Source organism: Leiobunum rupestre, chromosome 11 (genome assembly GCF_980474605.1).
Source record: "Leiobunum rupestre chromosome 11, qqLeiRupe1.1.hap1, whole genome shotgun sequence".
NCBI lineage: Eukaryota > Metazoa > Arthropoda > Arachnida > Opiliones > Sclerosomatidae > Leiobunum > Leiobunum rupestre.
The window spans coordinates 50199889-50225849 of record NC_143394.1 but is presented as its reverse complement, the minus strand read 5'-3'; the positions used below and the strand labels follow the sequence as shown (position 1 = coordinate 50225849).

Sequence of the window (25961 nt, the reverse complement as noted above, 5' to 3'; positions counted from 1 at the left end):
TCCCAAAATCCATCGAGAAATTGCAAAATCGCGAAGTCCGACGTGAAATTTTTAAATCTAGCGTTAAATCCCGAAATCCGACGATAAATCCTGAAATCCGGGACCAAAGTTAAGCAATCCGATATTAAGTGTAAAATAGTATCTCAAAATCCCGTACACATTTTTTGTGAATGTCCGCCCCTCGCCCTGGTAGCTTTAAAATGAATTCGGATTAGTTTAGGGTTATAAACTATATGGTTGGAATTTTGACGGATCTGATAAAATCTGAGTGTAAATAGCGGATTATCTGATCGGCTCAGATAACGCAATTGTTATGATCTGACAATCGGTTGGAAGAACTAACGTAATTTTATTCTCTCTTTACTTGTTTCGCCAGTTCTCGGACTAAAAGTGTACTCTTTTTAACCTAAAAGGTTTTATTCGCCTGTTCCGGGGATGAGAATTACTCCGCCCCATAAACTATTAGTAGGTTTCAGCTTGGATAAATAATAGTAGTTCCTACCTGGATATATCACTCTATCGTTCCGCGTGCATTTGCTAAGGGTTTGTTACGGGTTCTGCCTTGTAGAAGGCTACGTGTTACGGGACTTTCGGAAATTCTCCGTTAACTTCGCCGAAGCGGCGCTGCTGTCGCAAAATCCACTTGCTGGTTATATTTTTTCCAAGTGATATATCCAGGTAGGAACTACTATTATTAATCCAAGGTTTCAGAGTATTTATTAGGGCTACTCTTTCTACTCCTTCCGAAAAGGAGGTGTAAAGGAGAAAATCAGCTTTTATCGTCTGCTAGACACAATGTATCCGCTAAAAAGACCACAGGCAGTCATTATGGAAAAATATTTTACTCCGACTCAAACTATTCGCCACCAAAGAATCGGAGTAAAATGACGTCATAGCCTTCTCTTCTTACCCTACTCCAAAATCCCGGAACGAGCGAAAATAAACCACTTAATATTAATAATTTTACCTAAATAACGAACCCAATAAACTACTTTATTAAAAGTAACTATATTACTTTGGGCCATTTTCAGTTTGACAAACTCGCCTATTAAATAGAGTTTCAAAAATGGAAATACATTCGAGACTTATCCCATTTTCCGGGATGTTACTTCCATCATTCTGTAATAGAATTTGCAGTCCTCTCCCCGCTTCCAAAATGTATAAAGAGGGGTGAATTTTGAACAGGAGGCTCTGAGTTTTCTATCAACCTACATATTGCTATTTTCCGAAATAAAAGGCAACTGCGGCTCGCCTGTTTGAGTGATTATGCCGCCACTATATTGCAGCTTCGCTGTCAGACTCGCGGGCGGAAGCTGCTCTCCTCTTTTTGCGTCTCCCGGGATTCATTGCCTTCTATTACGTCGCCTCTCCTCTCTCTATCAACGAACGCTTTTATCTATTATTTAACTCGGCGTACTCCTCTCCCTTAGAGAATTTTGTTCTTTTTTATCTCGATGGTGAAGGATATGTGTTTTTTATTTAATTTAATAACACCCCACCGAAACTTATCAAAATGACGCTGAATTTTCTATTTTGCCAATATTATTCGCGACGGAAACGAGTCTAGGTGGCGCTGCGGCGCCGCGCTCTTCCGAAGTTCAAAGGTAACTCCAACGATCTAGCGTCTGCTATTGTCTAATTAAGGAAATTGCTTAAATTTGGGCATAGTAATTGCTTGCGGGAAACGCGAAACAGTGTAAAATTATAATCAAATGGTAATATGAAACTTGTATATCTTCTATAAACCTAAAAGGCCCACTAACTGCTAATATTAGTGTATTTACACTAACTTATCTAGTTCCGACGACAACCAAAAGAAGGCTTAGTGACAGCATTCGTCGCGAATACCCGTTAGGCCTAATATAAAATATTAAAACAAAGTGGTACCGGTTAATTTATGACATTTTATTCCACACAAGTGATTTTATTTACACGCTTTGAATTAGTGGATATAATTATAAATTTATGTACATTATATAGCGACAGGAACGACTCCAAGCGATTATTTCATAAAATTCATTATTTTTTGTAAAAGGAACTAAAAGGATGTACGATTGACGAATTCTAAATTTAATTAATTTTACGAGAAACTATCATCGTTATTATTAATGCTCGAGTGTTTACGGCTAATTTGTATACACTGGTAAAGTCGACTAGGGCTCCAAGCTACACACTTCGAATAAATTAAAAGGTTTCTATAAAATGTCTACGTGCAATGATTTCACGACGATCGTTCGCTTATGACGTCGTTCTTGTAGGGTTGAAACAACGTGGTCTTGCACGATCTCTGGCTGGGAATGGAGGCGTCGCTCGGGGACTTGGACTCGGGCCGGCGGGTCGACGCTTGCAGGCTGTAATTAAGCGGAGTCTCCCGAGAGGCGGAGGACAGTACCACGTTGGGATGGTAGCCGAAGAAGTGGCATCGACAGGGTTCTCCGGTCGGCGCGGAAGAGGCGCACGCCGGGAAATGTCCACCGGCCGCCGACAGCGGAGACACGGACGAGCCGACGGGCGGGGACACGCTGACGGCGATGTTTCCCGAGTTAGGGCTGCGGATGTTGGCTTCCCCTCCGTTCACGGTGGGCGGCGACGGTCGGACCCCGTAAGGCGGGCTGCCGCTCATGGCCGGCTGCATGTTCGCCGCGTACGGAGAATATCGACCCAGAGACGGCAGGCCGCCGTAGTATCCGAACGGGGAGGCCGGGATGGGCCCGTACGGCCCGTAAGACGCTCCGGCCGGGATGGAAGAAGCGGCGGCGGCCGCGTTCAGCAGGTAAGCGGCGAAATGAGGGTCGGCGTACGGCCAGGTTAAAGCCATGCGTTGACGCTTGTCCTTCATGCGCCGGTTTTGGAACCACACCTGCAATCATTTCAAAGATTTCTTAGTATACGTTTCTATAAAATAAAAATTATTATTAGTGGAAATAAAGAAATGTTGCTCCTACGTCATTGCCTACGTTATTTATAAAGGCCCGTGCAAAGGAAATACTGGCATTAATTTCATAAAATAAAACCAAAAATATTAAAATATAAAGTGTTTTTCTCCGGGTCACGATCTTGAGCTTTTTAGTACTTTATTGGCCCGCGCGTTTCGCACGTGGACTTCAAATTTCAAAAATCTTTATCGACTCGAGCGCGTGCCCTCTATCTTCAATATAAGGTGTTTTTTTTCGCTTGTCCGAGGACAAAAAGTGTTAACCTAAAACGTTTTATTCGCCTGTTCTCGCTGTAAGATTTACACCGTCCCGAATTTTGTTCGCTTGTTCCAGAGCTCTAGGCTACACTTCTTACTCCTCCTCGAAAGGAGGTGTAGAGAGAGTAATCTAGCTTTGTCGTCTGCTTATATAGAAAATTCGTTGCCTTCAATTTCGTTTTACAAAAACACGAAGCTCTTCACATGTGGCAAGCTTTTATTAACGAAAATCCAATTGTTAAATCCAATGGCTTTAAAAGTTGCTTGATGACTTAGGCCTAAGGTGGTGCATTGGGTATTAGCGTGATTAGCCTAGCTGATTATTATTATTATTAAATAAATGAGAAAAATTAGCCTCATATTGATGACCTCACCACCGGCCGCCATCTTAAAACAAAACTTCGGCTGCTGCGGCAAATAAATAGCCTTTAACCTCTAACTACTCTCTTCTTACTCCAACTCGTTTTTTTTCGTCAAGACAGAATTGGAGTAAAATGACGTCATAGGGCTACACTTTTTAACCTGCTCAAAAACCCAGAACAGGCGAAAAAAAACCACCTAATGATAGCTAATGACGTATAAAAACATTTACACGTGACTTCCCGTATTTTATAGAAACCACTATAACAAATTTGGGGTGCAATTAACGTTTTTTAACTTCTTTAATGAAATTTAATTCCCAAATTTTACAAAAAATAATGAGTACATATATTTTAATAATTGACATGGTTTTAGTATAAATTTTTGTTCTGTCGCAATGGTAAAGGTTAAGCCTAGGTTTTGAAAACCTTTTATTAAGTCTAGATCATAGCGCCATCTTGATTGCATCAGAAGCAAAGAAACTTAAAATGTATCGCTTATCGGGAGGCGTGCACTGGCCGTTATGATAACGTAGGCAACGGTTTATTAGTATCATCTTCGCGCGGGAGATCGTAAATCCGGAATTGCTCGCGACTCTAGCACGCGCTCGTTGACTAAAAAGTAAAAGATAGTGGCTGCGTTCAGTAACTCTCAACGAAGTATCTGAATAAATATTTCCGTCGAGACCGTTGCTAACGTGACGTAGGATGTTGTTGAACCTTTTTTACGGTTGTTGTAATTTTGTAAAATATCGTCTGTTGCGGCGTCTGCCTTCCTCCGTGCTGCGACGTCACGTGACCGTTGAGCCACGGAAAAAACTGCTCTTACAGCCGATGACTTCGTTGCTCAACGTGACGTCAAAACCGGAATTTGAAAAACCCGTTCAGTAAAAAACCGCTGAGCTTTTTGAGATAAGGCCACCATCGTAGACTATTTGGCTTCTAATTCACCAGTGTATTTTGAATACTGCGTAACGAGGGATAATTACCTTGATGGTACTCTCGGGCAAGTTGAGGGCGGCAGCCAGCTCGCAGCGTCTGGGCCGGGACACGTAATTCTCTCGGCAGAACTCCTTCTCCAGGCGAATCAATTGTTCCCGGCTGAACGCCGTCCGGTAGCGCCGGATCGCGTTGGCATCCACGATGGACTGTTGACTGCTGGCGTTGTTCACTCCGTTTTGACTGTGTGGGATATCTGCCAAGAACAATTCCAAGGTTAATTTCCATAGTGACATTACACCAATAGTTGCTAGCGAGGGGTCCGACATCAGAGGCGTACCGGGGGGCATCGGCCCCGGGCGCCGATGGCTAGGGGGCGCCCAAAGTATCACACGTAAAAGAGATTGTTAGATTATGGGGTATTCCATGTGAAATCAACACTCTCAAAAACCTGACCATCTCGGATTTTTGTGAAAAATTTCATATAGATAGTGTCTAGGGATTTCAAACTGTTTTCAAAATATGACGGTTTAAAATTTACAAAAAATGGCCAAAACCACATGACTTGTATATGTTGTTATCCCCATAGCAGTTGTGTCATTTTACTCAGCTAAATTAAACTCATTTTTATTGAAACTTGAAAAGTACACTTTAAATAAAAAAGAAAATAAAGTGGTTTTCCAGAGTCAACGGGCGGGGAGGGGGGCGCCAATTTGGGTGTTTTTCCCCGGGCACCAAATATCCTCGCTACGCCACTGTCCAGGGGCGTAGGAACCGCGGAGGGGAGGGCAATGCCCCTCCCTAGAATTTGGATGGGAGGGGCAAAAATGTTATTGCCCCCTCCAACGATTTGGTCAGTTGAAATCTTCAAAAGGCTCAAATTATCATTTTAAAAGCATTTAAGCTTATAGAACATCAACTGTGTTTAAATTTTAGTCTTTTCCCGCCATTTTACATAGTAGTAATATGTACACATGCATTCGGAGAAGCTACACTCCATTAAAAATTCAAATCCATTATCCAGACCCCCTTTCGTTTCTTTTTGCCCCCTCCAACTTCCAGAACGTTCCTACGCCCGTGCCACCTAGGAGCGACAAACACAAGGAGAACGCCACCCGTCAAAAGTCCTGTATTTTCTCGCGTACATTTTTCATTGGTTAGACGCTTTAGCGCCTGCTGCCGTCGGAAGGGGAAAATTCGGAAATTTTCTCCCCCCCCCCCCGCGCCCGTAAAACGTTCAGCGTAAAGGTTCATCCAATGAAATTTGTACACAACACTGCGTTAGCGTGTTTAAAGGCCAGCTACGTTCTCCTAGTGTTTGTTGCTTCTAGCTGCCACTATCCGACATTCGTACAAATCCCGTATACTCTAGATAATTTGTATTTAAACATCTAGAAATCAACTTGAACATCCCGAAATCAGGGCAAAAATCAGTTTGAAAATCTCGAAATCAGTTTCTGATTTCAAAAATTACTTTTAGATCCAAAATTTGCAAATGTGAATACTTTTCGCTTTTCTTGAGCAAAAAAATACGTTTATTCCCATTCGACCGAAATCCCATTCGACCGAAAGAATTTTAAAATGTAGCCCAATTGGCGGGGTGATTTGGTATTTTATTTATAAGGTATATACTATCGAAGATCCATGTTTAGGTTAGGTTAGGTTAGAGTTGGTTAAGTTTACTATTTCAGTAACTAAATTGAAAACATAGCAAAAGCCAATTTATATAGCAGCGTTCGGTCGAATGGGACACATAAAAGCGTTCGGTCGAATGGGACACATAAAAACCGCACGTTTCGGCGGAATTCGGTCGAATGGGACACCTCAAAAACCGACTTCGGTCGAATGGGACTAAAGCAAAAAATACACTTTTCTGAACTAAATCAAACTATTAGGGCTAAGAACATTACATCAAGGGCGGCTAGCGATTGGTCTACATTTTCTACTCATCCTCAAAGGCAAACGTAACGGGATAAATCGAATTTGGTCGTCCCTAAAGTCGTCTGCTTAAAAGTTGCGTTTGTAGCTTCTTTATTAGTGTAGTAGACTAATAGGGCAATTTTTAGTAAAATGTGTACAATTTTAAGCCCCCAGAACAGTCGAAAAGGATTAAGTATGCATTTATTTTTTTGAAATCTTGTAACCCTGGCCACATTACACCAAGTACAGAATTCGAGTAAAATGACGTCAAAGATTTGCACTAGCTATATACCTAACCCCTCAAGTACCAGAACTTCCATGTTTATGATGAATCAACGAATTTCCCATTTCTGCGACCGGGTTTAACATTAACCGTAGATAGTTACGTTAGAAATAAGCTGTAATCAAATAAGTTGGAGCTATTTTAGGCGATTTTGAGCGTATTCAATTTGTACCACTTTCAAAAATGAGAATTTTTTAGGTGGACTTCTTTTTTTTTTGGTAAAACCTTCTCTACAAACGCCGCCTGCTGGCGCGAGCCACAAATTGACTTAATTCTTCAATTTATCCGTGTTCACGGCAAAATATTGATACAAAGTATATCTTTATCCCGACTTGTCACGTCGCCTAAGTGTGCCGTTCTAATTTATGGGCCAAGTTGGGCAGCTGAGGTCCGACCCCTTCGCCTCGAATGCTCCCCAACCCGAGAAAAATGTCTCAATCTCATAACGGGAGGCGGAAAATCGCGGCTTGATTTCTTTTCAAGCACCACAGCGAAAACACGCGCCTTTCTTCCACCGGGGGTGCAACGAGAGATTTTATTTTACGATTTTTGGTCGTCAGATCGGTCGCCGGTCAATGGAGCCGGGTCGGTACGCACGTGGCGGCGGGGAAAGGCTCTCGGGGTGATTAATGGTCAACCGGTGTCCCTTATCCCGATAAAAAGAAGCCAAGCCAATCGCTTACACCTGTTTCTCCTGGACGGGAACTTCACAATGGGGGCTTCTAAGCGTTCGTAATGGCGGCGTGTAGCTATTTATTCCAATCTTTTCTATTTTTCCAGCAGCGTATCGAAATTCTTTACACATATTAGTTTTTGAGCTTTTCTTATCGTCGAGTTTCGTAACGTTTACTTTGGATTGGATCGTTGCTACGCGGTTTGTAGATAGCAATTCTTTTCTATTTCTACAAATTTAAATTTGGATTTTAAATTACGTAAATTAATTTCATATCTACCCACTAAGCTTTATAAATAACGTTAAAGTGTGAAGCGTGCTGCTTACAGGGCCCCCAGAGGTCCTATAATTCTTATAACAGCCTATATTTTTAGCAAAATCCTCGGCAAAATCCCCCAAAAGTCCTATAAAATCCTTTAATTTTGATATTTTGCCCATTTCAAATCCAACCACTCAGTTAAATTGCTAGATTTAGCTATAGGATAAATTCATATATCAAGTCATTCTAGTCTATACTTTTGTTATTGTTAACATGGTTAGCTACTAGTATATTTTTGTGATAAAATGGTTAAATAGTTTCTATTTTAAAGTGAAAATCAAAGATTTATTTCACTAGGTATAGATTTTGTTTTTAAATGCATAAAGTTAGTAAATTAAATAGCATATATATTCCTATAAAATCCTTTAATTTTGTAAAAATGGTCCTATAAAGTCCTATATTTTTAGAAATATAATCTTATTTTTCCTATAAAAAAATGGAATATAAATTTAAAATTTATAAACTTTCAAAGAGTCAATAAAATATTCATGAAAGCGTTAATAGGCTTAATCCCGAAAACGCTTTACAAGAAACAATTACTTAAAAAAACTAAAGCGAACTTTTTAAGATCATGAGATTCTGTATAGTAATAAATACGTGTGTATTTTTTAATTACATTAATGTTTGAACTTCGTATTTTTGTAAACTGAAGCCAAATTTACTTAAAAATTTTAATAGTCTAAAATACGGGTTAAGCTTGTAGCTGTAGATTGTACAGCACACCTCTACACTCCTACACTTTTTCGAAGGGGTAGTTTAACCTGTCATTGAAGTCCTTTGAAAAGCTATTACTCTCCTAAAACTATTCTTAACTCTAAGTACGGTCGTATAGTAACGGCCCCACCTAGGATAGCTAATGGATTGCGCGCGCATTCTTAAATGTTTCCTATGCCGCAATAATACGTAACGCGTTTAAGGGTTGGGGTCGTGAATGGCCCCTCTTTGGGCGTCTCGCAACGAGGAAGGCGTGTGGGGCCCCTGACGATAAAGTCACTAATGTAGCTTTAAAGTCATCCCGGGGACCACCGGCATCGTCGACTCTTCCTATTCTTTCGGGCGCGTCGAGCATCCGCGCTACGAAAGCGAAAGCGCTTCTCTGACACCCGTGCCAAGAATGCACCGTGCCGTGGTGGGGGATCAGATACGGCGATAGATATTGCGCGTGCTACCACCCGGCCCCCGAAGGTACCGAACGCGTACCTTCCGCGTTTGACGTTGAGAAAGATAGATAACCGGTCAAGAGACTCTCTTTATTTAAGAACGACGCATTCCGGAACCGCACCACCCTTTATATTTATATTTGCCGATTATTTGAATCCGAAATTGGTCACCGGGGACTCTTTACGGATTGGGCGTGATTTCAGTTTCCGCCTTGAGACTGAGAAATGACTCTTTCCAGCGTGTTATTTGACAACTAGGTTTCTTTCTGACGTGTTACTTCCCGCCACCCTGACACCCTACGAATCGAGAAATCTTTTCTGCCTTCTTTTGTCCAATTTTTGAGGTTCCTTTTCTGTCGAGTGACACCTAGTAGGATTCGCTGGAGTTCTGAGGATCATTTTTGTTACTTTTAAAAGATTCGTATTGAGGTAAAAACACGCCTTTTCCGTTTCTCATTACGTTAAATGAACACGTTTAATATCTTTCTAAATGGGTAAAGCCATAATTAAGGACTCCATGATAGCTATTAAACTCTTGTTGTGGTTAAAGGTAATAGCGAGTGTTGGGAGCTGTTAGCGTGAACTTGCCACCACCCTCATATACGATTGTAATCTGAATTAAAGGCATTAAAAGTCCCTCGATGACTTAGGCCTATAAGGTGGTGGCTTGGGTATTAGCCTGAGACGCGGTTCTAGGAGGTGGTCCAGTGGGCCCACCCAAAAAATTTTCATTTATATAAACTTCTATTCGATTTTTTCCTAAAGGTCTATTCACACGAGCCAACTTTTTGACCCAACTAGATGAGTCAACTTTGAGTTGAGTAAACTAGTTGGTTCGTGTGAATAAAAGTTCGATGAGTTGATCCACCAAAAAAGTACGCGAGAAAAAAATGGATCACTGATCCATTTTTGCTGACTCAGCATTTTGATTTGAAAAGTTGGCTCGTGTGAAAAGGTCTTTTAAGAATCATTTTCTAGAACCGCGCCTGATCGCTTATTACCCAACTTAAATATTTTCCTGGAAGTTAGAAGAGATAAAGATACCAGACTCAAGAATTAATAATAATAATAATCAGCTAGGCTAATACCCAAAGCACCACCATAGGCCTAAGTCATCAAGCGACGTTTAAAGCCATTAATTCAGGTGGCCGGGTTACCCCGACACTCCGAAAATCGGGCCTTCAAATCCCTTCAAAATATTACACCTAACAAATTTGGGTCTCGATCAAAGAATATAAAGCCCCAGGAATGGAAGGTGTAGCTCCGTCTAGTGGAACGTTTGCGCCTCTCGTTTTTAAAGAGAGACCGGGTTGGGGTAACCGTTTCCGGTTACTCTGATTTGCTTTGCCGGAAGTTTCTAGCGCAGCCAAAACACGCGGCCAATAATATCAATCCTTCCATTCCTGGGGCTTTATATTATTTGGTCTCGATTTTGTTTCATTATCGCGGAAACATTAATATTATTTGAACGTAAAGGATTTAACTAAATATTTACACGCTGACTTGAATATAAAAAAGAATATTGGTACCTTTTTTGCATTTGCTTTCTCCGTTTTGATGACTCTTGCTGTCCACGTTGGTGTGATTCGACTTGAGCGGGTTGCTCTCGACGGGGCTGTACTGGCCGTTCGTCTTTTCATTCGTCCCGCTGCTGGTCACCTCCGGCCTCTGATGCTCCATCATAGTCCTCCGATGATGGTGGTTGTGCTGGTGAGAGGAGGCGACGCGTCCCGGGTGGATTTGATGTCCGGCGGCGGCGGCGGATTCCAGCATCCTTTGCAGAGCCACGGATTCGCCGAAGGTGGTCGGCGGACTGGACATCATCGTTCGATGGTGCAATTTGTTGGGGTCTCCGTGCAAATGGTGCTGGTGCAATTCTTCCGAGGGACAATTTACCGTCGGTTCCAGTCTGAAGGAATGCATAGTTCGACGCGATACTTGAATAACGAACCTGGCTAATCGCGGTCTGAGCCGCGGGTCAGTCCGACTGAAGGTGAACTTTAAAAGCGCGAGGTTAAAGACTCGGAAAGTCTGTCGATGATGAGTTCGAATTTGGAAATGATTTTGGCCTCCCCAAAACTTTAAAAGTGAGAATGAGCGGCTCCTTAGCGATCATTCCGCCCCCCCCCCGTTCGCCCCCCCCGTCTCTTCAACTACGTCACGCCCCTCTTCGCAACGGGGCAATCTCTCTCCAATGTTATCTTCCCCATGTTCGCCTCCGAGCTCTCCTCCGTCACTTGGAACTGCCTTTGCGCGAACGAAAACGAAGCCCCACGCCTCGGTACGCGCCACCAGCTAACAACGAACTTAAAGCGGCACTCTGGAAAGCGACTTCGCTATTGGAGTGAACCGGCATCCATCGAGCGCTTTATGAAAATCAGGGAGGCGTCGCGATTGGCCGCTTTTTGAACGGTGGGGGCGTGGCTACGTTAGTATATAGATGGCCTCCACTCCTTTAATTCATTCTCGATTCATGGAGCCATCTAATATCTTGATCACTCTGAGAGGAGTGATGACTTGGCGGCAGGGTTGGGAATTACTCCGGCCAGGGCGTAGGAGGGCGGCGAGCTGGCCTTATGGATGGCGTATAAAATAAAGCGCTCTTTATAGTGATTTCCATGATTTATTAACTTAATTACTCCTAGTGAATGATTAGGGTGCTTCTCTCCTTTTTTCATGTCCCAGACGGCCGCCATTTTCCGCACACTTTCGAGTAGCGTTCAATTAGTCTATTGTTTAACCGGCGGAAATTAGTTTCGGAATTTAATTCCCTCGTATTAAACCGTTCAATCACTGATGAGTTTAGGACGACCTTGACTGCAGCGTTTAACCTTTGTTGACGGCGTCGAAATTGGCCACTTTATACGCTGCGGGTTTTAGTGGGCTTTGAGAAGACGCGCGCGTGTTCGTGGCTCTTTCGCGTTTTTACAACGAGTGATGTATTATTGCTCGTTGGGGGGGAGAGTGTTTTTAGCAGAACGACTCGCCAGTTTACCGCTAAAAGCGTAAAAATCGTCGAGTTTTACGACTTTTTGAAAACTTTAGCGCGATTAAGAGCTCTTTGAGTTGAAGCGACGTTTTCTTTTCGTGCCTAGATCATTTTATCACGTTGCTTTTTAGCCCACCAAAAACCAATTGGGACAATTTCGAACTTCTTCGGTGGGGAAGAAACTGCGATAGTTTCCAGTCTTTCTTTTTTCGGGGGTCCAATAAAAGCGGCGGCGCTTCTGGCTAAAAAGTCTATCGAGATTCGCGAACCTCCCGCGGTTTGGGGGATACCTGGGAGTGAGGGTAAAGGATGGTTGCGGGGTACAGTTAGCGCGTATAAATTGGAAGGCGCGGAGGACTGGCTTCGACCGCAACAACTTAAAACGGAATTAGGGCTAGCGGGCACGCGTTTTCGAGAAAACGTTTTTCGCGTCTCTTCGTTTATGGCTCCTAATAGTTCGGCAGCGGAGTTGAAACCTAAATATAAACGAAACTGATTGCGCGGGCTTTTACCGAGAACTCTGTCGTTGAATAATGGTGGAGAGGCAGGGATGGTTACGAGGCATTTTATTATTAGTCACTTTGCATCCATTCTTCGCAGTTCCATTTTGCGCGCCGTTTTCTTTACAACCCTACGCATTGTAGAGACGATACTTTCGAGCTTTTTTTATGACACAGTGCTCGGCGGAATGTCGCGTTGTCCCGATCCATTTTGCGACGCTTCCAAGAGCGTTTAAGAGCTCGTAATTTGTGGTGCCCGCAGCGAACTTGTAAAAAAAACTCTTATATTTGTCATTTTTGCTTTAATTATTAGCACTTATTCACCAAAAAAAGTGTCTTTTAGGCTTAGTTTCCACTAGGCGAAAAACGACATGACGGTTAGCTTCGACGCAAAAAATCTCCGCTAGGCCTAATTCAATATTTTTGCGTCCTCTCGTTTCTGTCCTCGTGAAAACCAGCCCTTAGAAAAGGACTTAAAAATTGATATCTCTTCGGTTGCTTCTGCTTTGGAATGGTCATTTTTCACGACATTTATGGTCATATTTCGGCCATTCATTTCTCATCCATACTGGACCGGGGCTCGTCCCGCCCCGAAGGCAAAAGTGATAAATGTTTATTGGTACTATTAACTCTAATATTTTTCAACGGTCAAGTGGTCAGGCTCCGCGGTGGTCATTTTACGCGAAAACCGCACCGAATAATGTATTCCGACCACCATAAATGACTTTTGACCCGTCCATCGGTTGAGTTTGGACATTTTGGGTATATCCATAATTTATTGATTTGTAGACCTGCTCTACTCATTGTAATACAATATATTTATTCCGAGTGTATTTCAAACTTGACACATGGCTATAGGAAAGTTGTTCTTTCGGATTTTAAAAGGCTCCACTATAGTTTTGAAAACATCTTTATGCATTCCAGATTGGACATTATCCCGCGGTAGACCACAAGTGTGTCATATTTGACTCATGACCCACCTTATTCTTAAAGGGAAGATAACCTACAAACGCGATCTTTACGGAAGACCCCGAAATTTTTAGGGATTACCACTAAGCAGCGCCGAAAATGTCAACAGACAAAGGAAGGAGCGGCCAATATCAGAACCTTGTGAGTAGGGTGAAATAAATATTAAAAGTTGTATTTCCTTTAAAGGGAGTATAAACTAAATCGATAAATCGTCTGCTTTAACGCGCTACGGTTGCTTTTTAACGTAAATAGCGCCAATCACTCTTAGCTTATCTTAAACCTGAGTTTATATCTCATTCTCTTATTTTATTCTCGCCAGATACGCTTATCGTTTTGAGCATGACGCCAATTTTACGTCACTCCACACATAGCTATTATAATTTAGCGATTAATTTCACTAACCGACAGATTTATAAATTTTTGATAGCTATAATTAGAATTTTTTCAAATTATGTTTGACTCTGTATCGCCAGCTGGGACAATTTTTAATTATGTATGATAATAATAATAATAATATTAGTTTATTGTACAGGAAATACAAAGTGTATACACTAATTAGAATATTTCTTGTGTCTTGTGCGGTAATAAAATAAAATAAAAAACAATAAAGTTAAGAATGACTTGGAAATTCGCAAAAGAACGTAAATTTAGATAAACAATCAAATTTGAAAAAACTGCATTTAAATTTAGATAAACAATCAAATTTGAAAGAACTGCATTTAAATTTAGATAAACAATCAAATTTGAAAGAACTGCATTTAAATTTAGATAAATAATCAAATTTAAGGAATGGCATTTAATGAATTACATATAAATTTCATAATAATAAAACTTAAATTTCGGAATAATGAAATTTAAATTTCGGAATAATTATATTTAAATTTCAGAATAATGACATTATATTTCGGAATAATGACATTATATTTCAGAATAATGACATTATATTTCAGAATAATGACATTATATTTCAGAATAATGACATTATATTTCAGAATAATGACATTTAAATTTTAGAATAATGACATTAAAATTTCCGGATAGTAACATTTAAATTTCAGAATAATGACATTAAAATTTCCGAATAGTAACATTAAAATTTCAGAATAATGACATTAAAATTTACGAATAGTAACATTAAAATTTCAGAATAATGACATTAAAATTTCCGAATAGTAACATTTAAATTTCAGAATAATGACATTAAAATTTCCGAATAGTAACATTTAAATTTCAGAATAATGACATTAAAATTTCCGAATAGTATTGATTTAAATTTCAGAATAATGACATTAAAATTTCCGAATAGTAACATTTAAATTTCAGAATAATGACATTAAAATTTCCGAATAGTAACATTTAAATTTCAGAATAATGACATAAAAATTTCCGAATAGTATTGATTTAAATTTCAGAATAATGACATTAAAATTTCCGAATAGTATTGATTTAAATTTCAGAATAATGACATTAAAATTTCCGAATAGTATTGATTTAAATTTCAGAATAATGACATTAAAATTTCCGAATAGTATTGATTTAAATTTCAGAATAATGACATTAAAATTTCCGAATAGTATTGATTTAAATTTCAGAATAATGACATTAAAATTTCCGAATAGTAACATTTAAATTTCAGAATAATGACATTAAAATTTCCGAATAGTAACATTTAAATTTCAGAATAATGACATTAAAATTTCCGAATAGTATTGATTTAAATTTCAGAATAATGACATTAAAATTTCCGAATAGTATTGATTTAAATTTCAGAATAATGACATTAAAATTTCCGAATAGTAACATTTAAATTTCAGAATAATGACATTAAAATTTCCGAATAGTATTGATTTAAATTTCAGAATAATGACATTAAAATTTCCGAATAGTATTGATTTAAATTTCAGAATAATGACATTAAAATTTCCGAATAGTATTGATTTAAATTTCAGAATAATGACATTTAAATTTTTAACATTGAGAAACCTAGAGTAATTTAAAAAAACCCACCGTGTTCACCGGTTCTTGCTTAGAATAATTTTCGACGAAGTATACCCGTGGGAATCTCTATTGGGTCCCATTTCTTGCTGTTGCTTGTCACGACGAGTCCTGAGTTTCCGCGGTTCGATTCCTCTTATTTGAGCTCATCCATCACTCGGATGGTCCAGTGCCGTTGGCCAAACGCGTTCTTCGAATGATATGAAGTATTTCGAGGGCACCATCAACCCTTCTGTCCTACGATGAGCATCTTGTTTCGTCTGGGAACCGTCCTGTTTGTCGCTCGTGAAATGAATGGCGTCAAGCTATAAAGGGATTATAATGTCCGAGGAACCTCTCGTTTTCGATCGCGGTGTTCGGCCGCTGTACTATCCTTGGTGGTCACGGTTGACTTTTGATGTTTTCCGCTAAATTTACCACCAATGATGTTTCTAAACCTATAATTACGATCCCAGATTATTCAAACAAACTGATACCTGAGAATATCCAAACTAATTCATCATTTCTCGACATTTCTTCCAAGAGAATACACTAATACCAGAAGAAAATAGGGGGAAGTACGCTTCTAGTCAGCTTTGGCGCGAAAATTCGTGAAAAGTGACGACTTTTCACGAATTTTCGCGCCAAAATGGTTTGGCGGGAAATCGCGGATGAATACATCGTTAAAAAATCAATTTTCCATAAATTGAACAATTCTCTGCTAATTGAGCTAAGGCGTATTTGCTTTCGTCGTTTATAGCCGTGTTGAATCAAAACAAAAGTGGAACTACCTTTTCAGTTTGGTTTATTATGCTTAAAAAAGCGTTTTCGTGGGTCACACGACGACTTCTACGGCTGAAAGCTACAGATACGTACTTCCCCTATTTTCTTCTGCTAATACGCGTATAAGAAGGGAGAAGACCCTTTTACAGGGATACCACCATTGTGTGTACATTTTTAATAATCTACTTGTTACTAGATGGCGCCATCAGTTTACAATCCGAAATAACAAAAATGATAATATCCGCGAAAGTCTAATTTAAATTGTGGTTATTTAAAAGCTGAAATTTTGTATATCTATATTTTCTAAAATATTTTATATAAACTTTCAGCTTGAAATAGCACTTAAATTATATAATAAATATAAAAATTTAATTTTTTTTTCACATTTTGCGCCAAAATATCCACGCTGGTGTCATCTAGTGTAGAAATATATACGGAATTAAAATTTTATACCCGATGGCGGTTTCTAAAGGTTTGTTTCCCTGTATGTAATATGCGAATTGGTGTATAGGCGCTTCAATAAAACATCTTCAAGGAAATCGCCAAGAAGTAATATATCCGAGAGCCAGGACCCGCAATTTACCGTTTCAATAGTGCTTGTTGAAATAATGGAAACTTTTCACCTATAAAAAGGCTTTAAACAGAAGAGTCCCCTAGTGGTTAAATATTTACAAGGACGATGATTATATACTATTCAATTAAATTTGCGAGTCCACGTCGGAGCTGGGCTAAAATGTGCGTGTCGAAAAAGTTTTACCAAAAAAATTAGCATTAAAGCAATAGGAAACTACCCATTCGATTTGCCATAGCAACCGAAAATGTTTTTGACCACTTAAAATAAAAAATCTCCATTTAAAAAAGCGTGGGTTTTTCTCGAAAATTAAAAAAAAATTGAAAATCACGAAATGGGTAATTTGGGTAGAGCAACGTCTCCTTTCGGGAAATTTCTTACCTCATATAGGTCTACATTACGCCCAACTTTTAACAAAATCGGCAATAAACACCACGGGTAATCTCCTTGTTAGTAAAACATTCCCCAAAGTGACAAACTTATGGAACAATATTATAGACTTATGGTTATACTTATTTTTATTATGTTTCTTATGGTTCCATATTTATGGTCAATTTTTCGATTCAGAATGTAGGGATTAGAAACTAAATCGAAAATATTCCGCGAACACTTGTTACGACAGGTTTTTAACGTAACTAACGCAAATCATCACCGTTTTATCCATTATAGTTAAAATAAATAAAAAACTACAGTTTATTGTTTAGTTTTATAAAGAATGCTTTCCCCCCCCCTGAAATAATCAAATCTCATTGGTGCCCTACAGCCGATGACGTATTTCCTTTTCAAAGGGAAAATTCGACCATGATAGTCATTCTCCCTAACTAGAAATTAGTAAATTCTTGGGTCTATTCTTGGTTTTTTGGAATTTGGGAATACACCATGTAACTATTAATCCATTTAAAATATATATAGTAATTAAATCAACTATGCCAACAAGGGTGCATAGATGGACTTTGGGTTTTTAAAAAATGGTTTGGTTTAATATGCTTATTTCTCTTAAAAATTCCTCATTTTAAATATCTGGCGTTGTATTTGAGAAAAAATAGCTTGCGACTAATTTTTAAGCGTTTTTGATCAAATATAACGCTTCAATAAATCATCCTCCAAGGAAATCGCCAAGTAATATTTCCGAGAGCCCGGACCTGCAAGTCACTGTTCATATAGTGCTTGTTAAAATAATGGAAATTTATCACCTTTATGGCAGCAACAAGCTTTTCCTTTTAACCAGGTAGATTTTTTGACATATTAAGGCTTGTCAAAAACACGACGTTCTGTTTACAGGTGAAAATTTTCCATTAATTTAACTATGTGAACAGTGACTTTCAGGTCCTGGCTCTCGGAAATATTACTTCTTGGCGATTTCCTGAGAGGATGAAAACCCAATTGAAAATCAGGCTAAACGCTTCATTGCGACGTTGAATTTGTTGAGCAGCCGTTGAGAATCGTAACGTCAATACCGGAGTAAAAAACGTCGTTCAACAAATTACTTTCAATGGTTTAAAGCTGACGCTCTTGACTCCGTTGACTAGTTACTGAACGCACCCTTTATTTCAGGGACAATTTTGGGATAAAATTTTAAGAAAATCCATAGAAATGTTTTATAAACTTTCCCCGATAATAGCCAGTGGCGTAAATAGTGCCCCTGCAGACCCCGCTGCGCGGGGGGGGGGGGCGAGAACTAGGGGCGCCCAAATGTTTTTGATTAAAATCGGTGCTATTTAAAAGGGCTCCGAGTAGTTTTTCGCGGGGGGGGGGGGGGCGTAGTACTTAGTTACGCCACTGATAATAGCCTACTGAGACACGCATAAACCTTCGTAGCACTCCTAATTCCAACGGTAGACCGTGCGGGAAATCTGGCTTGTGGACTATAGAACTCTTTCAAAATAGAAAAGTCCCAAGTATTGATAGATTCTCGCGCGAAAATAGCATTCCGCGTCCAGTCGTTAAATCGCGTGTAGTCTGTGGAGTCAAAGTCCGGCAGCGCAGTTATTGACGGATTTTGAAATGACGTTTTAGCGCGCGACACTACAGGTACATGTCTTGGGCACACAGCCTTCTTTACGTGCTTTTTTGACCATAACTTGAGGTTTTTTTCACGCGCAAAATGAATTTTAAAAGCCGTCAATTTCCGAAATGATAAACTAAGCCTAAACATTAAACATTTCAAAACACGGCTTTCCGTTGCTATGCAACGCGTTTTGAAATTTTCGTTGGAATTTCTGGCTATTTTATTTCTAGCGTTTTCCATTTGATTGCTCGAGATTCAACACGAGTCTGTCTCTGACGTCATAGATCTCGCCCCAATCGACTAGAATATAACCGCAAATTGAATATTCACGCGTTTTGTTGTTTTTCGTCTCCTAGTAATTTGAATTTTCGCTTCTTGATCTGCCATTTTGCAAAAAATCTAAAAGGAACACGCAAAAATTTTCTCGGATCTCGATCCGTTAATCTGTCCAAATTGGCAGATCGGTTTTGAGTGATCTCGGAGCACCCGAGAAATGGAAACCGCGAAACTTGATCAGAGCGATCTAGAGCGCTCGAGAGCAGTCAAATAGAAAACACTATTAGTTTTATTATAAGTGTCTAATACTGTTCATAAGTGTGACACTTCCTATTCTCCACATGCAAAAGTTTTACTGAAAGCTATTCGCAATACAGACTGCATAACGGGCTTCGTCGCCTTTTTGCGTCCGCTTGATAACGCGTCACACGTAGCCTTTGACAGTGCCTCGCTAGGGGGAGATTTTCTTCTTGAGATGACGTCACTCTGTTACTAGCTCTCAGTAAAAGATTCCCCAAAGTGACAAACTTATGAAACAATATTATAGACTTATGGTTTTATTTATAGCATTTTTCATAGATCTCGCCGCAATTGACTTGAGTAAAACCGCTTTGTGGTTTTTCGTCTACTAGTAATTTGAATTTTCCCAGAAAGAGTACGTAATCACGGCGAAGTCTGCGCTCTCGGCGTAAGCATACTTCATGTACTCTTCGCGTAATCTCGACGTTCTCCACGTAATTGCTGTACACGCAAACTCTAAGTGATCAGCTCCTCAGACTCAGCTATTCATTTAGATATAACATAACCACCAAGGGTCTACGGAGATTTTAGTGCCCAGGGTCTACGAAGCATATATAAATGCCCTAGCACCAATCACCCCTAGCTCCAGTAATAAACCTGGCGAACAAAATGTGAAATTCGTTGATCCACCATAAATATGTAAGTCCATACTCCCTTTAAGGTTAAATATAAAAATAGCAAATCAACGGGCATTTTCGTAACTACGCGTGTTGACAGAAATTCCCCTTCGCAACCGTCAGAGCTAGATTTCCAATTTTACGATTCTCCGTAACTTTATTTCTTGGGCGCATCAATCCGACATCCCAAACAATAAAATAAATCGGATAGATAGCCACGATTTGATTTCAGGCCACCGTTTTCGGCCATCGCGATATCATCTTTCGGGAATAAATAAGCAATTTGAGACGTAAACGGGCAATTTGATCGCGTGTCCTCCGGGGCTTCTGGAAGCACGAGGAAGATAACGGGCTATGGCCAGCCATCAAACTCTTTTGCTTTACGGCCGAAAGGGTCTCCCCTAAAAGACCCCGAGATAATAAGATTCATCGCTGGATGGTCCCAACAATGCCTCAATACGATATAATCAACCGTAACATATCAAACGCTTCCGATGTAGGGTTTGGGGTTAATAGCGATGAGAGGATAAAATGGGGTCACTTTATGATGGCCGTGTCATAAAGAACACTCGTGCTTTGTGTTTTTATTAACGTAATCTAACGTTGGGGTAGTCAAGTTTTAAGCACCGCGTATGTTAATCTGCTGGCAATTTTCGAAGAATCAACGAAGTTAATCAACTCGAAAATATCGATTTTGTAATTTCGCGCTTGAATCTAGTCAGTCTGGTCACCACCAGAGGCCAACACCTCCTTGGCTCACGATTTGTCCTCTCGATCTTCTCGTTTTCCGCTCTTCCGTGAAACATGGCGTTCGCCACTCTTAAGTACGTTTCCATTTGTTAAAATTTTGCTTTTATAATGGAATTTAAATGTTAAATTTAAAATAGATTCCTTACGAAAGCGGGGATTGGCGGAGGAGTTATCTACGTAACGTATGAGAAAGGTATTTGGGGAGATAGTAAGAAAACCGCTTTAATTTTGGAGGATGTGAAAGCTATAGTACCCCCGGTGGCCAAGGAATATAGTAGTAAAATTAAATTACCGGTAATTAACAAGTAATCTACACTGTTAACAGAACTCTTCAATGATTCCAAGTTCCCTATTACTTTCTAAGGTACCTGGGCAGAAGGATTTCAGCACCCAATGCTCAAGATATTGGAATAAAGGTATTTTCCTAATTGTTGATATCCCATGATTTAATTTAATATTAATAAATTCCCTATATTTCCTCTTTAAATTAGGCGTGTATTATATGTTCGATGGTTTGGCTGCTCTTCCAAGTGTAACTGAAAAGGGCTTTAAATATGCTGTACAAAAAACTAAAGATGCTCTTGAATATTCTGTTAAATGAGCTTTGTGCTTCGTTCCTATTTAAATTATAGTGTTAGGCGGTGTAAACTAGAAAATACCTAATAAAAGGTTTCTTTCTTTCTGTTTTAATTATGGATTTTACTTTATGCATTGCGTTGGCGGCCAAAGGTAGCCCAAGCCTTAGGCGCAGCTGACTTTAGAGCGGACGATTGTTTACTGACGTCATCGCGCTAGCAGACGCTTTTGTTATAAGCGCGGGAACAACGTTTTACCTCTGGTTTTACATTCGCTGGTGCATTCGTTTTGATATTGGTTTATTTTGGTTATTTATATTAATTTTATCGAAAATGAATGAAGATACTAAGCGAATTATAAATGTTTTTAAATCTCTAACATCGGAATACGAAGCAAAAGGTAATATTTCCTGTTGGATTTCTGTCTTGCTCCAAAGCCCATGTGCAAGCTAATTTTAGTTTAACAATTAGCTTTAGCTTTGAAAACCTCCTTGAACGCTGTGGGTATAAATCACTGGGACCTGCCTTCCAATATTCAGTCAGTTTTGGCAGATATGGCAAACTTAGCAGTTTCGTTAGATCTGAAAGATGTTTCAAACAGCAGGTTGGTGTTGTTTTGAGAACAGCGGCTTATGCCTGACTATTGCAAACATTTTCTTTCTCTCCCTTAGCTATCTGTTAAGTTTAACAAAAATTGGGACTAAATCTTTGCACCTTAAGTTGGAAAATGAAAAACTCCAAAATACCAATGAGAAATTGGCAAACGAGACCCAAAAACTGAAAAATCGGAAGACCAGTTTATTGGAAGAGTAATAATTATAATCATATATTTCCAGAACCTGCTAATATTTACTAAAATATGTTTGTAGAATGGTTTTGAAAGCCAGAAATGATACCACAGAGTGCAAATTAAACATACATAAGCAGACTTCCTTACTCAATGTGACAAAAAGGAGGAACGAGAAAATTTCCAAGGAATTAAATGAACTTAAAGTACTAATCCGGAAAAAATCTGGTTTAATATAACTTTAAATACTAAAAATAAAGGATTAATCATTCAGGTAGCCACAGAGATATCAGTTAAAGAAACTAAAAGCTTAAATCACGAAGTAGTTTTGGAAGAATATGAGGTTAGATGTCTTTTAATATTTAACTAATCACTTTAGAACAAGTAATAAATTTCAGTTCATTGCTAGAAATTAAATGAAAAAGATAAAGAAAGGAAAAGATTGAAAAGTGAATTGGCTAAATTTCATAATCTTCCCCCAGTAAGTTAACTCATTTGAAAAAATATTACAAATAGTAATAAATAAATTTTATTTAGAATTTTGAAAGTGCCCGTGATGCTCTCAACAATTTAAATGCCGAATTAAACTTACAAGAGATGAAAATTGCATCAGATGTTCCTAAACTACAAAAATGAATATTTCCGTTAACTTTTTTTTTAATATACCAGTGATTTAAAAAGCTACAATATATAGAATTTAACGTAAAAAAAATAAATTTGATATATAAGGCAGCATTTGGTTTGATATTTTTATGGCCATTGTTGTTGTTCGGCCAAAGCCCTGCGGTACATGCAAGCTAAAGATTTAGCTGCCTGAGCTAAAAGTTCATTAGTGGAAACTCCGCACACATTTTCCCTCCAATTTTCAGAGTCATAATTTCCAGTTAAAGCCATAGAAGCTTGGCTCACTGTCGTGGCAAAACCAGACCACCTTAATGGGTAATCGGGGGTGGTTGAGTCCTGCATTTTATTTACATATTCAGGAGGTATGGCGCTGGGTTGGGAAAATACTTGTAAATCCCCATCAAATCTGTGGTCCCTGAGCACTAGGCAGGTTATGTCATACCACCTAAAATTATTATAGCTTTTTTATAGTAAAACGGACAGAAAGGAAGCTTAATTAAAAATGTATACCTATCAGGAACTAGTTCAACCACAAAATCTTGCGCAGATACAAATGCTCTATGACGAAAAGTTTGATCTACATGAGACTTTTCTAATTGCACTTTAGAGATTTTTTCCTCGGCTGCCTTTAAAGCGGCTGAAAATCCTACTGATTGGGGTGCGATATTAGTCGCAACCCCGAGTTCTCCTGTCACAGTAGCTCTACCGAAGGCTTTTTGGAAAGCATCCCTTATTTGTACCACTGAAGAATCATTTTTAAGATTTGATGACACTACAAATATTCGAACATCGCCTCCAGAATCTGTAAATTAGTATTGATATTTAAGAAAAACTAGATAAAAGATAATTGAATAAAATGATAGCTTACATATGAACTCTCTCATTCCCGGGTCTAATGTTGTAATCATTGTATCCACCGAGGACTAAAAAATGTTATATTAATGAGAAGTTAACTTTATTACCCAACTTGTAATACTAACTTTTGCCTTTTCTGCAAATTTATTCAAGAGGGAACTGTTTGCGAACCAGCTCCACAATGATGACTTTTTAACTAGTAAAGGTCTAGATGGTGAACTATTTTCAATAACATTTGTGTCCTCGAGTGTTATTGTAGTTGCGTTGCTCGTTTGAGATGGTTGAATGGGTGGAGAAATAATTTGATTGGTTTGCAGATCTTGAAACGTTGTCAAAGGTATTACGGGTTCTGCTGTTTCAGCATATTGCGAGGAATTTATTTTAAAGTTGTGTGGTGGTAAAAGTGTCACTGGTACGCCAGGTGTATTATCTACATTTGGCGCTAAGTCTAATACATTTTTACTTAAAGCTAGTGCATTGACCGGGTACTCTAAATCTGAGGGTATTGGGGCAACTGATGGTAGATTAATTTCTTGCCTTTCTCCCACAAATTGATTATGTTCCATGTCTATGCACTTAATTCACTAGTATACAATTTCATTAAGTATTAAATAAAAAACTTATTTACTTAATCAAAAACGAAATAAACTCAAGCGCGGTGAAGAAGCCACGTCATAAAATTTGACAGTCCTGCAAAATTGTAAACATTACATTGCTTACGCCATCTAGTATTAAAATTTTCCCCAGAAAAAAATGACTGGCACAGCATCATGGCTTGTTACGAGGGAAAATGTTTAAAAATTATCGCGCTATTTATAATATTTAACCAGTTTTCTTCTATGAAATGTGAAAAGGATCATTTTGAAACTGTAAATGAAAGCGAAGTTACGGTTTTCATTAATCCTGGAGCTATGGAATGTTTCTTTCAAGCAGGTACTTTCTTTGGAATATAACCCTTTGTTAAAATTTTAATTATAAGTGCGGCAAATTCAAAAAAAAATTTATATTTAGCCAAAATAGCGGAGGTCTTAGAAATAGAATATCAAGTAATGACGTTAATTAATTGCTATATCAAGTATTTGAATTTGATGGAAAGTTATATATAGGTTTTAGATTCTTCATATAGTCAAGCCAATGTTGGACGTCGTGAGCTTCATATTAGCTTTCAGTTAATTTCTCCATCTGGAAAGCTAGTACTTTCTGATTTGCCAAGACAGGATGCTATGCACAGGTATAAAAGCCTAAACCATTCAGTAAGTTAAAAAAAAATTGATTAAAAATAATAACTTTCAATATAGGCACGAAGTTCTCGAGAATGGGGACTACAAAGTTTGCCTAGACAATAGGAATTCACAATTTTCCCGGAAAACTGTGTATTTATTAATCTACGTAGACTCTTCAGGGAGTGATGATGATGATAATTCAAAGTGGAATGATTTGGATCTACCCCATGACTTGGCCTACAACGATTCCATTGAAATAATTAAAGTAAATTTTTCACTAAAAACGTTTCTGCGCTTACTAATTATTTATTTTATCTAAAATTTAGTCAGCAATAAATAAAGTTCGAGAAGATTTAAACCAAGTACAGCATTATCAAGCTCTAAGAAAAGCCAATGAAGCGCGTGATCGCAACTTGCAAGAGCATAACTTTAATATAGTAAATTTTTTCTCCGTTTTGTCTATCGCTGTTATGTTAGTTGTTGGAGCTGTGCAGGTTTTAATGGTTAGAAGCCTTTTTCAGGAAAAGTCACGTCTGTACAAAATATTCAAGGCACTATCTTGACCCTCTAATTACTCTCATCCAGTTTTTAGCACAATTAAATTACCAGTACCTTTCGTTTTGAATTCACTTGTTGATCAACTAGTCACTGTGCCTTTTGCCAAATTAATAAACAAACATAGTCATCATATCTAATATTCAAACGTCCCATTCGTGTTTAGTTAATAATGAACCTTCCTATTTTTAAAATAAACTAGTGACACGCAGTAAATGTTTTGTTGTTAATTTTGATTTTGTATGGAAATAAAAATGAACAAATATTTTTCATTCCTAGCTGTGCTTAATATTATCAAAAACAATTACTGGGTTTCCACAGGTAAGGGAAAGTCAAGGAATTTTAAAATTGGCCTAAAAGTTAAGGGAATTTTAAGAATGTGTCCCTGATTTTAATTTAATCTTCAACATTTTATGAATGTAATCTTATTATAGTTTTGTGATAAATTCGGCAATTATTATTTAGTTCCTTAATAATTTTGGTAACTTTTTAAAACGTTATAATAAAGTGGTTTTTAACATTTATACTTAATTATAATTAAAGTATAAAAATTGGTTAATTTTGGTCTTAAACAATTCAGGGAAAATACCTCAAAATGATCAGGGAATATGAATCTGAAAATATTGTGGCAACCTTGAATTATTATTACGTGTTACCGACGCTTGAGTCATTTGGAATTTAACAATGGAAACTCCCTCTTTCACGCGACGTGGCCCCTAAATGTTGGCTTGGGATCAAGCACGCGCAGTGCTGTATTGC

At 38.5% G+C, this 25961-nt stretch overlaps 5 protein-coding genes across 5 annotated transcripts; 3 read left to right on the top strand and 2 right to left on the bottom strand.

The window, feature by feature from the left end:
- Positions 1-1986: 1986 nt before the first annotated feature.
- Positions 1987-10769, bottom strand: eve (homeobox protein even-skipped). The gene is made up of 3 exons (XM_090162362.1): positions 10376-10769; positions 4542-4747; positions 1987-2860 (listed from the first exon to the last, which is right to left on the bottom strand). The coding sequence occupies exons 1-3, from the start codon at positions 10767-10769 to the stop codon at positions 2222-2224; spliced, it is 1239 nt and encodes a 412-aa protein (XP_090018488.1). The 3' UTR covers positions 1987-2221.
- Positions 10770-20566: 9797 nt separating this feature from the next.
- QIL1 (MICOS complex subunit MIC13 homolog QIL1) lies at positions 20567-21273 on the top strand. The gene is made up of 4 exons (XM_090163159.1): positions 20567-20657; positions 20721-20877; positions 20948-20999; positions 21075-21273. The coding sequence occupies exons 1-4, from the start codon at positions 20638-20640 to the stop codon at positions 21182-21184; spliced, it is 339 nt and encodes a 112-aa protein (XP_090019285.1). The 5' UTR covers positions 20567-20637; the 3' UTR covers positions 21185-21273.
- An 89-nt stretch (positions 21274-21362) lies between these two features.
- LOC149923182 (uncharacterized) lies at positions 21363-22624 on the top strand. Its single transcript, XM_090163158.1, has 7 exons — positions 21363-21558; positions 21630-21762; positions 21830-21967; positions 22028-22151; positions 22220-22288; positions 22355-22426; positions 22483-22624. Exons 1-7 carry the CDS (start codon positions 21492-21494, stop codon positions 22579-22581), a joined length of 702 nt encoding a protein of 233 aa, XP_090019284.1. The 5' UTR covers positions 21363-21491; the 3' UTR covers positions 22582-22624.
- On the bottom strand, positions 22586-24117 carry LOC149923181 (protein PRRC1-like). Its single transcript, XM_090163156.1, has 4 exons — positions 23550-24117; positions 23438-23492; positions 23080-23371; positions 22586-23014 (listed from the first exon to the last, which is right to left on the bottom strand). Exons 1-4 carry the CDS (start codon positions 23988-23990, stop codon positions 22696-22698), a joined length of 1107 nt encoding a protein of 368 aa, XP_090019282.1. The 5' UTR covers positions 23991-24117; the 3' UTR covers positions 22586-22695.
- Positions 24118-24137: 20 nt separating this feature from the next.
- Positions 24138-25514, top strand: LOC149923180 (transmembrane emp24 domain-containing protein 5-like). The gene is made up of 5 exons (XM_090163157.1): positions 24138-24357; positions 24436-24470; positions 24531-24655; positions 24723-24912; positions 24974-25514. Exons 1-5 carry the CDS (start codon positions 24195-24197, stop codon positions 25208-25210), a joined length of 750 nt encoding a protein of 249 aa, XP_090019283.1. The 5' UTR covers positions 24138-24194; the 3' UTR covers positions 25211-25514.
- Positions 25515-25961: the final 447 nt, after the last annotated feature.